We start from the raw sequence: 16,568 nt of genomic DNA, 5'->3' as shown, positions 1-16,568 counted from the left end.
ATCCATAACATCTCTGACATACTGTATTATAAAAATTTCATGACCAAAAGTTTGTTTTCAAACTCCTCTGAAAAGGTTTGATGTATTATTGTTAAGTTTTTGTTTTATATTTGGTATGTTTAAGAATCAGAGACAATTTATAAACATATTTAAGGTGTTAACGATGGAATATATGCAGTAATAATTTATATAGCAAACAATGTTTACGAACTCATATAAGAAGGATTATTCAAAAGAGCAACATGCAAGTTTCTTGCACATTCTTATTATGAAGAGACAACTTTCCGAGAGTGGTAGATTAATAAAACTATGACTATACAAAAGTGCTTATATTAAGTGTATTTGAATAAAGGATTTTCTATTCCATTCTATTTAAAACCAAAGAACTTTGCTGTGAGCATAGATTATACCATAAAATCAGCCTATGTATTGTCTAAAAAAGATGTGTTACAATATTTTTAAACAAATTAGCTTTACAATAATTTGGTAGACCATTTAACTAACTACCCCAAGTTAAATATGCTAGGACTATTTTTTTAATATTTTTATGTAGGTACAAGGTAACTACTCACTGGTTTGTTTTTAAATTTTGTGAATTTCAAATTGAACTGCCAATGTTATTCTTATAGGAATCCTGTTAAGGTCCACTTTGTTAAGACATTTAAAATGTCTTTAAATAAATTGCGCGGCATGTTAGTAGGTCCTGAGTACCACATAGGTGATGAGTAGTTTTCTAACAAGGAAGTTTATTGATGTCTCTAGATAAGTAATGACTGCACGGGAGCTACATATTTCAACGGAGACACGACTAAAATAATTGGTTGAGAGGACACTCAATGAATGAACAAATTGACTATAATTGATTAAAAAAAAACATAATTGAGGTCATTATATTCAGTCATTCACCACAATAAAGTATTTCTAATTTCTACACAAAACAATAACGAAAGTAAAAGTTCTAATTGGAATTGGAAACTTATTTTCCCATTCGAGGGAAATTTTGAAGTTCGAACGTATAACGCGACTGATTACAAAAGTATTATTCTTATCTACGACGTCTTGTAAATAATGTACACCGCGAACTGGTTGTATTGAATATATTTTTTTTACAAACACGTTCGCTCTCTTCTCGCCCCCTCAACCATCAGTAGAGTAAACGAGTTCTTATTAGTTGTTTGTTTGGCAAACCTGGCCGCAGCATCCAAACGAGCCTCAGGCGAGTGGAAAAAACCTACACAGCACAGCATCATAAACAAGCACAAAAACACTCAGGACGTCGCGTAGACGGACACTATCACAGTATATAGGCAAATAAACACTAATATCACTGAAAAACACGATGAAATGATGATGGTACGCACCTTACTCTTAGTAATAACATGTGTAGCCAGTTTTACAACGGCGAAATTCCCTGTACCGATCGTTTTCTCTAACTCATAATTACCAACACACACGAGCTGATCTATCGGAAAATGTTTGCTTTTGTGCATCGGCTTAATATTGCTAGCCATTTTCGTGAAAAACGCGAGAAAACTCAGCCGACCTTATAATTCTGTCGAGCGATTTTTGTCTACTGTTGTTAGTTCCTACTTTTGGCCGCTGCGGCGCCACCGGCGCTCACGTCATTCGACTGGGGATGTTCATATACGGACTCCAATGTTTCATTAAGTAACGTAATTATTAAACTGACTGATTGTTTATACCTAGTTATAATCGCAATTATAATGGTTTAACTCTTATTGAAGTATCTCTAAACTGACATTAAAAAAGATAACATGCATTATTCTTATTTCTTATCAGTGTTTTTCTTATCAATAAGTGTAGTCTTAGTTGATCATCACACAGGTTTGAAAAAAAGAGAGCTCGATTCACAACCTTTATACGGATATTGCTATTTCTCTTGCGCTCATTCATTGTTCGAATGTTAGAATGAAACGAGTAGACTGGTCTCTGTTACGCTATAAATGCAGTGACGTCAACGTCACGGTGTTTACGTCATTCGCGCCAATTTCAAACGGCATGGGGCAAGTCCGTCAGTAGAATTATCGATCTATTTTGTAAAATGCAAAATGCATACACAACTACAAGGCATTGATTTTCTATCGGTATATAGGTATTTAAATATTTATTGCAGTTAAGTTACAAAGAACTGTAATTAGTACATTTTCTCAATAAACGTTTGATACAACAAAGATATTTTTCCCATTTCTGGTTTTATTTTCAATTAGTAGGTACAATTTATTATCATTTGTGGCGTCTCCTCAAAAATTGGATTGAAAATGTAAACTACGTCTGTTACCTCATGTGTATAGTAACCAAGCCTTCTACTTACTTATGACTATGTAACTTTGTTCTGTCCTGTCCTTGAACCTGCCTATTTGGGGTCGGCGCATTATACGTGAATTGTAAAAATTGACTTTGGTACATAATAACATATATTAAAACTACAATTATTTGCATATTATGACTACGTAGGTTTAGTTGAAGGCGAATAGACATTGGACAAGTATTTAATCTCATAATTCATGGATGGACCTTTGTTTATGAAAACAAATGTAATTTATTGTATTGCGCCATCTATCGCCGAATAGAAGTATTTTTTTAACCTAATTTGTTGATGACGCATTTTTGTGTTGTTAGTTATATAATGTTGCTACTAGATGGCGTTTTGCAGAAAACTTCTGTTTTAATTTTTTAATATTAGTATTTTCTCTGTCCATAAATAATTTCACACAACATTGTAAAAATTGTAATTTTTAATAAGGCAAGAAAAAATAGGTCGTATTTTTTTTTTATTTTCTGGAAATAGTGACTATTAAAGCAAAGGAGAAATTTTATTAATAATTTTGTGACTTGATGTCTACAGAATATATTACTTACCTATTTGAGTATACCTACGTATTTTCTATTATCTTATCTTTAGTATTGGCAATAGGTAACAAAAATATACAAATTTGATTTATGGATTATAAATGATACAGTATCATTATCACATAGCCACCTGCGCAAAAATATACGCTGGCTGCCCACAAGTCGAGAATGATATGAAGAGCATGTAGTCAGGTCAGTTTTTTTTATGATAGTGGAATGGTGCACCCGCCAGCGTTAACGGTTTACGCTGGCAGAGCACCAGTGAATTTGACAACTGATACAAATACATAGATATTTTTTTTTTGTAAATACATAAATATCATACATAGAAAACACCCAGACCGATACAAACAGTCATACTCATTAATACAAATGTTTGTGCCGTGCGAGGAATCGAACCCGCGACCATCGGTAGTAAGGCGGTGTGCTAAACCGCTAGACCATCGAGGCCGTCGTATGATTTTCTCATCCCGTTACTTCCCCCGTAGGGGTGGGAGCTTCGGGATGAACCCCTTAAATTTTTTTATAAAATATGGACAAGAAGTCGCTTTACAGTTTTTTTTGTGGTCGTCGTAATGTTTTTCTCTTCCATTCATCCCTGTTCGCAGTCATCTCGTTATTTACTCCCTTTCTTACTATATCATCTTTTACACAGTCCACCCATCTCTTTTAGATCCTTCCTCTGTCCTTATAACATACATATATAACACCTTCCTTAAGATATATCATACAGATAGTCATAACATATAGTACTTACATAGTTACGTACAAAATACGTGTCATATTGTTAAACCTCGGACCTATATAGTTTATATATGTGTTGTAAGAACATAACTTACCCATATAATTAGCGTAACTTAGTAGTACTTATTATGATATACTTGGTAACAAACACTTGTAGTAGAGGCGAAGGGTGTCAGTAATGTGGATTGATGATCTGCTAGCAATATACCAAGTCAGGTTGACCTCTACGCGGTTTCCCCTGGAAACCACCGTGATAAATTTCTGAAAAATCACCCTCTCGCCGCGATCAATACATGAAGCAGTTTCCAAAACAATCATCTTATAAATATTTAATCGCTTAATGTATATAGTCATATATATTTGCTTTAATATAGTATCTTTTTATATATGATAAAAAATATCCGTAACCGTAACCGAATCCATATATTGTAAAGTTTATGACAAACTCGGATGTTGTTTCTTAATTATATACATGTTATGTAACCATTTTATTGCTATTTGTAATTTCCTTTTGAAATTCCTTAAAAATTATTATCCGTAACCGAAATTATCCGAAACTAACGGATAATCCGAAATAATTTCATATCCGCATCCGGTATAATAATCATTCCTATATCCGAAACCTATCCCTATCCGAAATTTCATATCTATAACATCCCTGATGCTTAGGTCGTTATGTATTTATATAATCATATATATTTGCTTTAATATATTTAGTATAGTATCTTTTTATATATGTATTATGATATAATATGTCGATTTATTAACTACATATATTGTAATTTACTTATTATATACTAGCTGTTCCCGCGACTTCGTCTGCGTGAAATTTAACTTATTTTTCTATAACAGTAGCCAAATTACTTCTTACTATATCAACTACCTGTAAAATATAAAATATAAAAATTGCATGTAAAATAGTAAAAACAACACATATTTTCCCATACAAACTGCTGATACCTGTCAAACAGGGTTCAGAACTTTATTGCGTAACTAAACTTCAAAAAACCTTTGACATAGAGTTCGCGGGGTCAGCTAGACATTAATAAAAAAAATCAATAGACAAAAAAGGGCTAAATCAAATGAAACAATCTCGAATAATTTAATTTAAATATATATTTCTATATTATAAATCTGTTACGTATGCCATAATATATATATTGACCGCCCGCTGCCTCGACATTATAAAATATGTAATAGTATTTATAAATTATTTAATAATATTAATTATACAGTGATCATCAACAAACATCTTTGGTTAAAACAAGATTCATTTAAATAGAAATAGCGTATTAAATAATTTAATTATAACAAATAAATAAATTTATTTCACATTCTGTGGGCAATAACAATCACAATGTTATAATTATAAGTTGCAACTCACACGAGAAACAATGTAAAACAAAGGCCGACCGCACATCGGGCGACATTTTGTCGTCGATCGATCAAATAATTGCTTGCACGAGGCCACTGGAAATAGTAGTCGTGTGTGAGTTACAAGAGAAACCATGTAAGACAAAGGTCAACCGCATATCGGGCGACATTTTGTCGTCGATCGATCAACTATTTGCCTGCACGAGGGCACTGAGATTAATACTCGTGTATTGATTAAAGCAAATCAGTATTTATACATTTGCTGTGTGATATTTTAGCGTCTTTATATACATTATTTCTCGTTTGAACTGCAACTGCACTTGTGTCTATTTAAGTTGGTAAATTTTCGTTTTAATAGAGAATTTCAATTCAATAACAATACGCGAAAAATGCTATTATTTTCCATCTTGAATAGACACGATTACCTAATGTAAAGCTACAATGCTTCACTTGGCCATATTCCGTTTGTTTATATTATACGCGTCTCATATAAGAGCAGACAAACCAGGAGGCTGAGATATAGCAATGAACCATAAATTCAATAACCCAAAAGCAAATATTTAGAAGACTGTAAATGAATGTTTTCGGACTACTCTAATGCTGTTGGCTGCAGCTGGCCTTTACAGCTTCACCGGACGATAGGGGCGAGTGCAGATGGCACTCCAAACCAAAGGATGGACTTATGGAGCGGCTGAAGGACAACTCCTGCCTGACGGATACGATATCAGTCTAAGGGCACTATTACTTAGGGTTTTGAACCGGGTCTCAAGTCGTCGTAATTTCGATCCCCGTTTGAATTGGACGGGGGACTGATCGGAGAGATGGGGCGCCAGTGTGAAGCACCATATGTTGTGGTTGAGGTCGTCGTCTTCGCCGGCGAGGACGGTGTCGTGTGTATGGTTAGAATATATGAAACATCATGTAGTCTGATTTGCACCAATGTGGTGTATATATTTGTGTGTACGTTACACGCAATTCTTTGCACTAATATCGTGAGTTTGTATGCATGTGTGTAGTAACTCTGTAACCACTACATGTATCAGTCAGGTCTGAAATATATAATAAAGACCATGAAACGTAGTCCCGTCCAGTGTAGCAATTAGGCTATCATTAGCCATTTCTCCCAAGAACCGTCTTTTTGCTTAAATATATACAATAATATACATGTTGTATACACTAAAAAAACAGCTGTATCATTTTTGACAAACGAAACACTGTTTCCTGTTACTATTGTGACGTATGAACTGAAATTAAAATAAGTAATTAAATTGAGTTTCTTGGCAGTTCTTCTCAATTGGATCTATATACTGAACTGGACGGTAAGGAAAAAATTTTGAAAAAATCAAAATAAAAGATTTTGAATTTGAATAAGTTTTCTTACCAAATGGAATATGGCCAAGTTACAATTTATTTAACTAGCGAGTAACTTAATTATCTTATTACAAGGCGCTGAAGGTAACAAAGTTAGTCTCTGAAGCAAGCGGAGTTGAAAATAAACCTTTAAGACTTTACCTCACGGTCCACCGTTCCATTTTATTCTAACATACAAATTACAAAAAAAACGATACTTAATAATAATATTATTATTGTATGTTAAGTTTATTATTGCTATATTTCCTTAACTTTTATGAAGATTACTCAAATAAAAATAAACATTTATTAACAAATAATAAACCATAGACATCCAATAGCGGTATGCGTTTCTTCCTTACTCTTATTGTCTGTCGCATAATCATAAAAAAAAATGGATATCGCTGGACCGTGGAGCGTGACGTTATGTCGCAATATAACAATTTCCGTGTGCTCTTATATAATTTTAATCTTTACACACTACACGTTAAATTTCATTTTACTTTAACCGTGATTGAACACATTAACTGTGATTCGCTAATATTACTTTGTACACTAATCACTTGGCGCCACTGGTGTCGCCCTCAAATTGCACGGTCTGTACACATTGCGAGTATTTATAAGGGAAATAAATACATACAACGGACATTTTCGGTAGCGTAGTTGTTTTGGTGTGTACATGGTACCAAACGACATAATATCCAATAAACATTTTTACACAAGATCGTTCCAAATTTGTGAACATAACGATTTTTACAATAAATGACGAATAGACTAGAAGCCACTTTTACACAAATTAAAAATATATTAATTTTGTGATGTGAAAACAACGACAATTAGTATTAGGTCCAAGTATTGATCATGTAAACATAAGGTACACCGCACACTATGCAACTGGCAACAGTGCCCCAATTTTATGGCACTTTATAAATTATATTATTGCTGAATACAGCTCTATGTATTTTTGTTGTATACATATATTTTTTTGTAATATACCTCTGATTTTGTTATCAGTTTTAATTATTATAATGTATATTGCTACATTTAGATACAATCTTTGTATGCGTTTTAAATATTAAGATACATTTTCAAAGATCCTATAATACACGATTGGGCACTTCAAATTTATATCAAGTTAAAATAAAATTAATATGAATGTAATAAAGTCTAAAATCTAATATACATCAATCTGTATTATTGAAACGAGTTACAATACTAGTAATTTGAAATATATATTTGAATAATTGTTTAAAAGATATGGGAATTTTATTCACTGATGGGAAATAATAATCTATAATAATAATCTCAGGACAATTCACACAGCGTCATCTAGTCCCAAGTTAAGCTAGCTAAAGCTGATATTACGGGTACTAGATAACTGATACAAGTACATAGATACTTTTTTTTTCGTAAATACATACATATTACACATAGAAAACACACGAGAATTTTATATATAAGATAAATTAGATATAAAATAAATATACCATAATGTAATATAAATAATATAGAAATACCCAGATAATAAATAAACACCCAGACCGATACAAACAATCATACTCATGAATACAAATGTTTGTGCCGTGCGAGGAATCGAAACCGCGATCATCGGACGTAAAGCGGTGTGCTAGACTACTAGACCACCGAGGTCGTCGAATAAAGTAAAATGAGACAATTACGTCACTAGAGGTACAGTTCTCTCACGTCACAGTCCCACAACAAATCTATAAAAAGCTTGATGAGCAGAATGCAAGATTTCAAAATGAAAAAATATATTAAATTTCCTTCTAAAATCACATCTTGATTTGAATTAACAAAACGAAAATAATCGTTCACATAGCGTTCTTTCGTTTAACTCTTCTGTTCTATATGAGTGCACAATCTGGTCGAATTATAAGATCTTTGAAGACAAATATTAAGCATTTTGAACTGTATTAATACGAATACTCTTAAACTTTCGCGTACATACATTATTAAAACAATTTGTTGCGTCTTAACTGATGAATAATTTGTCGAGCGACGTAAATACTTTTTTTTTTTTATACCACTTAGGTGGCAAACAAGCATACGGCCCATCTGATGGTAAACGGCTACCGTAGCCTATGGACGCCTGAAACACCAGGGGTGTCACATGCGCGTTGCCGACCCTTAAGAAACCTTAATATACCCTTCTTGAAAACTCCCATTATAGCATTTTACCATTATAGCATATTAAGATATAAGTGCGTTGTAATGGTTATAACACACTGCGCAATTTCAACCTTAGTCGAAGGCGAGAGCGTAATAGAGCCGAGTGTGTTAAACACGTATAACGTACGACGTTTTTCAACACACTTTTGAAATGAACTCAACTATAAAACTGTGAAACACAGTGTTGCTTTTCCGCGGTTTTGCTTTTTTAAATCGGGGCTGCCTACTGGCTATCGTCGTGCGGCGTTTACTTTGAGATTTGATAAAAAAAATTGCTATTAATGCAGTTATGGAATATATCTTTACTATTATATACTTTAATACTATATATATATATAAGGAGTTTTTAGAGTATTACGGAATACGTAGTGCACGTATTTTATGTTTTAAAAAACGACAACATTAGATCCAGATTATGAGCAAATGTGTTTTTAAATTATTCACGTTATGACGTAACAAACTATAGTAATAATTGTTAACCTACCAAATGTCAAAATGACAATAAAGTTCCATCTGATCAATTACAGGATCTCTCAGATGGGGCTATAGTGTCCGGGACCAATTGGCTCCTTCTGAGATGGGGCTATCGTGCTTGAGACCAACTGGCTCCTCCTGAGATGGGGCTATAGTATCTGACACCAATTGACTCCGTCTCAATTGGAGCTATAGTGACCGAGACCAATTGGCTCCTGAGATGGGGCTAGTGTCCGAGACCAATAATTGGCTCCTTCTGAGATTGAGGTATAGTATCTGATACCAATTGGCTCCTTCTGAGATGGGGCTATAGTGTCCGAGACCAATAATTACCTACATCTCAGATGGGGCTATAGTATCTGATACCAATTGGACCCTTCTGAGATGGGGCTATAGTATCTGACACCAATTGACTCTGTCTCAATTCGAGCTATAGTGTCAGAGACCGATTGGCTCCTTCTGAGATGGGGCTACAGTGTCCGAGACCAATTGGCTCCTTCGCAGATGAGAGGCTAACCATACATATGTCGCACACGCGGTACAATCACAGCTTACTCACATTGCAAGATTTTCTATCGGCGCTGGTTGCTCAATACAATTAACACGGTCTGTCAATTTTGTAACTAATCTTTATTCGTCTTCTCTTATCGTACGTTGCTCGCTCCCACGCTGAAAATATAAACAGTCAATTAATTTTGGTCCCGAGCAACAAATAGTCGCCGACAGAAAATCGTCTAGTGTGCGATGGAACGGTACGCACCGTCTCTATAGCGTTTATGTTTATATCGACACATAAAAAAATTGGAATGTCTGTTTGTAATATTGAAATAACCGTTTTTTTATTACATGCACAGGAATATAAATACGGTACATATACCAAAATAACATTTTTTACAATTTTTGTCTGTCAAAAAAGTCACGTCAAAATAGCTATTTCAAAGATTAGCCGGAACAAATTGACAGACAGATAAAAATTTTTTATTTTTTATTTTAGTGTATGCACCGTATTTATATTCATATGTATGTAGTAAAAATCGGTTATTCCAATATTACAAACAGACACTCCAATTTTATTTATATGTATAGATTAATATAAATAATGTATATTAAACAAAGTTAAATACAAGTTTCTTTCACTGAAGATTAATTCTTATGTACATTGTAGTAGTGAGGTGGGTGATGAGTGGTGGGTGATGAGTGGTGGGTGATGAGTGGTGGGCGATGAGTGGTAAGTTGTGAGTGGTGGATGGTACCTGGAGGGGCGCTACGAGTTGGGGCGCGCGAGCTCGTAGAACAGCACGTAGGCCTCTGAAGAGACCACGTTGCGAGGACTTATCGGGGTCACTCTGAAACAGATTTTTCATATATTACTATAGTGGTAAACGTTTTTTTTATTTTACATCATCTGCTTCTTCCTTATCCCATTAATTTGTGGTCGTCGTAACATGTTTTTCTCTTCCATTCATCTCTATTCGCAGTCATTTACTTCCTTTCTTATCATATCATCTTTCACACATCTCTTCCATCCATCTCTTTTTAAGGCCTTCCTCAGTCCTTATAACCATCGACATTCATATGTAACACCTTCCTTAAAATATTACGTTTGCGGTGTCAGCTAGTTACTATATATTAAGACTAGCTTTTGCTTGCGGCTTCGCTCGCGTTAATTCATCCCTTTATGGGTGGAATTTATCAAAATCCTTTCTTAGGGGATGACTACGTCATAGTAGCTTTATGCGTGCAAAGTCTCAGCCCGATCGGTTTAAAATTGACGAAATTTCATATAAACTTTCATCCCCTATTTTATCCCCTTGGGGGTAGAATTAATCAAAATCCTTTCTTAGCGGATGCCTACGTCATAACATCTACCTGCATGCCAAATTTCAGCCCGATCCGTCCAGTGGTTTGGGCTGTGCGTTGATAGATCATTATGTCAGTCACCTTTGAGTTATATACATTTAGATTTAGGCGTGTTTATTTGAATAAAATGTATTTGTGTGTATCTTTTTCATGAGGTTTTTCAAGAAGGATGTATTAACGTTTCTTAAGGGTCGGTAACGCGCATGTGACACCCATAGTGTCCCAGGCATCCATAGGCTACGGTAACCATTTACCATCACATGGGCAGTATGTTTGTTTGCCAATTTCGTAGTATATAAAAAAAGCATGTCTTATTTGTAGAATAATTAGCGTAAATAATTTGTTACGTTGTTCAGAAAGTAATTTCGTTTCTTCCTGACTGAGGATTTCATTGTATTTTGCACTCAACTTCGCCGGGTCGCATCAACCAATGCCTTTATCAGCTTCAACCGGCGTTCCCGAGGATGATGCATTTTCGACATCAAAATTTCCGGATCGAAATTAGCGAACCAGTTTATCGTACTGTTAACATACCTTCTCCACACATCGGTCAATTTTCGACTTCAACAGCATTTTTGACCTTTCTGTAGTAAAACAGTAAGATATGTCGAAAATGCTGCTTATCGCTCTCCATAAAATACCACCAATAAAAAACTACTGTTATCTACATCACCTGTTTTTCGCTTCCACATCATCGCAGTCATCGCGTTATTTACTTCCTTTCTTACCATATCATCTTTCACACAGTCCATCCATCTTTTTTTGCCCTTTCTGCCCTTATAACCATCCACATTCATTTGATCTTTCGAAAATATTATCCTCGTTCCTACGCATTACATGTCCATACCATGATAGACGATTACCCTTCAACCTCTCTGACACCGGTGCCACATTCATACTTCCTCTAAATACCAATAAAAAACTACTGTGTAGAATTAATTGAAATTTTTCACACACAAGCCTTGCTATATGAGTTCTCAATGCATATAAAAATGATACGGCTTAAGTGTGAATTTGAGTGCAAAAATACAATTAAATGCTCTGTCAGAAAAAACGAAATTACTTTCCGAAGAACATTACAACAATAAAATGTTGAAAACTAACCTCGAGTCATTGTACTCATGCCATTCGTTGGTGTACGGATGCTTGCAGTACGCTGTGTAGTGCCCAGAGTATGTAGTACCTGCAAATACAAACAAACAACTACTATATATATCTTTATATATATATAACAATCACGTGTCACTATTTAAATTATTAACCGGGTCTTAACACGAATAATTTTATGGCAAATAAATCTATATATATATCTTTATATATATATAAAAGTATTTCAATATTAATGTTAGCAACACTTCGCATTTTTTTCTTTCCTTCTGCTTGTTGTTTTAGCAAATTCTATTTATATCATTACTACAGCTTGGATGGCGACCTGCACCATTTGATGGTATCATTTCTTTTAACTTCTCAGCTAATCTTCTAGCATTATATTCCAAACGGCTAACATGTACAATAGTGGATAACTCTTCAAAATAATCTGAAATAAAGGTATTTACATCTCTCGACGTTTCGACTAGGTTGCACTAGCCGTGGTCACGAGCTGACTGGAGCAACAGCGATGTCAATGTAGATAGGTGACAGCAGTTTTTTCATCTACCGTCACTAGATTGTTCAACGTAAGTTCGCGACACACTCACGGTATCCGTACACTTATCGACTGTTGATGCTACTGAACTTTGCTTGAACTTATTTATGACTGGATTCCACGCAGATGATAATTTTAAGCCATCCTCTCTGTTGAAATTCGGATGTTTTTGTTGTAGAAATATGTAGTAAAACTATTTATGACTGGAAAAATGTATTTAATGGTAAGATGGTAGACAGTGAAGTGACATAATATAATTTTGTTTTAATAGATTTGATTATAGAATATAAGAAAACTTTAAATATATCAAAAGAGTTTCTCAACAGTTTTTTAATTTCAATCGCCTCCCGGACCATTCGTGGATAATAGTGGCGATCAGTAGAGAGGACCTTAGGCGCGTACGGTTTAATCCAGTGATTTGTACAGTAGATGATCGGCAATCGCAGATTTGTGTGGTTGTCGATTTTTAACCGCTGCGATGTGCTCTTTGCCATAAAATTATTCGTGTTAAGACCCGGTTAATAATTTAAATAATGTATGTTAAACACGAAAGTTTAAAAATAACTATAACGTTGTATATCCGCGATGGACTCCTAAACTACTGAACCGATTGCAAATTTGATTTGCACATTGTGTGCAATTTGATCCAACTTGAAAGATAGGATAGCTTACATCTCAATTTATAGTCGCAATATTATTTTATTTAAGTAACTGTACTTCTTGCCAGGTCTTGACGTTTAAAGTTGCTAGTTGAAGTTGTAGAGGCAGCGTGTTCCGGACGTACTACGTACTACGTACTGCGCACTACGTACCCGAGTGGTTGCTGACGGCGTACAGGTTGTAGAGGCAGCGTGTTCCGGACGTACTACGTACTACGTACTGCGCACTACGTACCCGAGTGGTTGCTGACGGCGTACAGGTTGTAGAGGCAGCGTGTTCCGGCCGTACTACGTACTACGTACTGCGCACTACGTACCCGAGTGGTTGCTGACGGCGTACAGGTTGTAGAGGCAGCGTGTCCCGGGCGCGGCTGCGTACGGCGACACGTCTAACGCCGATAGCGGGAACTCCACTACCACGTTCAACTTCCCGCGGAAACGCTCCTGCGGCGAGAATCTGCAAACGACATGTACAGTTAGTTCCATATTATGTGCGTAAAAACAGCCTCGATGGTATAAAGGTTTAACACACCACACCAACTTTTGTACCGTTGAGAAACTTGTATAACGTAATGTAATGTATTACTTTTTAAATTTCTTAAAAAAATAATGTCAAATTATCCACAACTAACGGATAATTAATAATCATTTCTATATCCGAAACCTATCCGTATCTGGAATTTCATATCCATAACATCCCTGGTAAACAAGAGATCTTGGGTCTAATCAAGCAACCCCTGTAATAAAGTATGTGACGACCTCGGTGGTCTAGCGGTCTAGCACACCGCTTTATGACCGATGGTCGCGGGTTCGATTCCTCGCACGGCACAAACATTTATATTCATGAGTATTGTTTGTATCGGTCTGGGTGTTTTCTATGTATAATATGTATGTATTTACAAAAAAATATCTATGTATAGGTATCAGTTATCTAGTGCCCATAACACAAGCTTTAGCTAGCTTAACTTGGGTCTAGATGGCGCTGTGTGAATTGTCCTGAGATTATTATTATATATATTTATATTGTTTCTGTCCGTGTTCACAGTCTGCCGATCCCGTCGCGGACCGGTAACCTGAAGTTACAACAGTGCCTGCAACATTTCACCAAAGAAGAGGAACTTGACGGCGACGAGAAACCGGTACGTTTTGTCCTGAGATTATTATTATTATTATAAAGTATGTAGTATGCTGTACCTTTTGAGATGCAACACTAACACCTGCGGGAACTTCTGCACGGTGAACCACTTGAGGCACTTCCGCCGCACGCCGCACTTCGAACACGTCTGTACACAGATAGATAAAGGAATGAATGAATGATTTATTTCTATCTTTAGCACACACAGTAGTTGTATAAAGAAGTTAAACATTAAAAGCAAGAAAAGGAGCATACACATCATCTCAACTTAGTAAAGTGTACATTACCATCACATCTAAATATATATAACTCAAAGGTGACTGACATAGTGATCTATCAACGCACAGCCCAAACCACTGGACGGATCGGGCTGAAATTTGGCATGCAGGTAGATGTTATGACGTAGGCATCCACTAAGGATTTTGATTAATTCTACCTCCAAGGGGATAAAATAGGGGATGAAAGTGTTTATGAAACTTTGTCAATTTTAAATCGATCGGGCTGAGACTTTGCACGCATAAAGCTACTATGACGTAGGCATCCCCTAAGAAATGATTTTGATAAATTCCACCCCTAAGGGGGTAATTAACGCGAGCGAAGCCGCGGGCAAAAGTTAGTTATCATATGTACGCCGCAATTATTTATGTAAATAGAATACAATATCCGTCATACTCGTGAACGAGTGCTGCTTGTAGGGACTGGTCTGCTCTTGTCACTACGACTCTTAGACTCGCTTACTCTTAGTCCTTAACCAGTTGGTTGTATATTTAATATTTGAGTAATAAATTCAATAATTGAATTTGCTAGTTGGTAGTTTGTATTCACACATCAACTTAAAAATGTAAAATAACAATAAAATTATTTAAAAGAGCAACACTCAGGTTTCTTGCTCATTCTTATGATGAGTTTTCCGAATGACCAGCAGATTGAAAAATAAATGTGATGACTATTCAAAAGTGTTTGAAGTTTATTTGAATAAAGGAGTTTTCTTTTCTATTCTACAACTGAACATTGTTAAAACGTACCGGTTTCTCGTCGCCGTCAAGTTCCTCTTCCTTGGTGAAATGTTGCAGGCACTGTTGTAACTTCAGGTTACCGGTCCGCGACGGGATCGGCAGACTGTGAACACGGACAGAAACAATTTAAATATATATAATAATAATCTCAGGACAATTCACACAGCGCCATCTAGACCCAAGTTAAGCTAGCTAAAGCTTGTGTTATGGGTACTAGTCAACTGATACAAATACATAGATAAATTTTTTCGTAAATACAAACATATTATACATAGAAAAAACACAAACCGATACAAACAATTATACTCATGAATACAAATGTTTGTGCCGTGCGAGGAATCGAACCCGCGACCATCGGAGGTAAGGTGGTGTGCTAAACCACAAGAAAAAAGTACTTCAGTTTCTTGCCAGTTCTTCTCAATTGGATCAATAAACTGAACTGGACGGTGGAGAAAATATTTGATGTTCATAAGCGGCTAAAATGTCAGATATGAATTAACGATTTTTGAATTTTTTGAATTAAGTGTATTAGGATCAATATTATAGAAAAATACGATATTCTAAAAAGATATTAGACGATGGTAGTGGTAACTAACTACCACCATCTATAATACAGAGAAGTTTTAAGGCCGACCGAATACGATAAAAGGTACCCAGGAAAGGTACTCTGGCAAATGTGTTCAGGTAGTGATCTGAAGTCCCAGGAGTTGAAGGTGACGCTGTGGTGATGCAGTACCTGAGGTCCCAGAAGGGGTCGAAGGTGACGCTGTGGTGATACAGTACCCGAGGTCCCAGAAGGGGTCCAAGGTGAGGCTATCGTGGTGCAGTACCTGAGGTCCCAGAGGTCGAAGGTCACGATGTCGTGGTGCAGTATCTGAGGTCCCCGAAGGGGTCGAAGGTGACGCTGTGGTGATACAGTACCTGAGGTCCCAGGGGTCGAAGGTGACGCTGTGGTGATGCAGTACCTGAGGTCCCAGAAGGGGTCGAAGGTGACGCTGTGGTGATACAGTACCTGAGGTCCCAGGGGTCGAAGGTGACGCTGTGGTGATACAGTACCTGATATCCCAGAGGTCGAAGGTCACGCTGTCGTGGTGCAGTATCTGAGGTCCCAGAAGGGGTCGAAGGTGACGCTGTGGTGATACAGTACCTGAGGTCCCAGGGGTCGAAGGTGACGCTGTCGTGGTGCAGTATCTCAGGTCCAAAGGAGTCGAAGGTGACGCTGTGGTGATACAGTACCCGAGGTCCCAGAA

At 36.2% G+C, this 16,568-nt stretch overlaps 2 protein-coding genes across 2 annotated transcripts in view; both read right to left on the bottom strand.

The window, feature by feature from the left end:
• Nucleotides 1-1,562, bottom strand: part of LOC131842307 (uncharacterized) — a 69,780-nt gene extending 68,218 nt beyond the window's left edge. Inside the window, exon 1 of the mRNA XM_059190845.1 lies at nucleotides 1,362-1,562. Within this exon, the coding sequence (XP_059046828.1) occupies nucleotides 1,362-1,511 (150 nt within the window). The 5' untranslated portion in view covers nucleotides 1,512-1,562. The remainder of the gene's footprint in view (nucleotides 1-1,361) is intronic.
• An 8,672-nt stretch (nucleotides 1,563-10,234) lies between these two features.
• LOC131842266 (uncharacterized) overlaps nucleotides 10,235-16,568 on the bottom strand; it is a 39,058-nt gene continuing 32,724 nt past the window's right edge. Inside the window, exons 9-13 of the mRNA XM_059190802.1 lie at nucleotides 15,328-15,421; nucleotides 14,362-14,450; nucleotides 13,485-13,624; nucleotides 11,968-12,046; nucleotides 10,235-10,349 (exon numbers count right to left, since the gene is read on the bottom strand). Coding sequence (XP_059046785.1) covers nucleotides 10,268-10,349; nucleotides 11,968-12,046; nucleotides 13,485-13,624; nucleotides 14,362-14,450; nucleotides 15,328-15,421 — 484 coding nt within the window. The 3' untranslated portion in view covers nucleotides 10,235-10,267. The remainder of the gene's footprint in view (nucleotides 10,350-11,967; nucleotides 12,047-13,484; nucleotides 13,625-14,361; nucleotides 14,451-15,327; nucleotides 15,422-16,568) is intronic.

This window comes from Achroia grisella, unplaced genomic scaffold, assembly GCF_030625045.1.
Source record: "Achroia grisella isolate CSIRO2021 unplaced genomic scaffold, CSIRO_AGI_Agris_v1 utg2156, whole genome shotgun sequence".
NCBI lineage: Eukaryota > Metazoa > Arthropoda > Insecta > Lepidoptera > Pyralidae > Achroia > Achroia grisella.
Note: the sequence above shows the minus strand (reverse complement) of the source record. Positions and strands in the feature narration are given on the sequence as shown.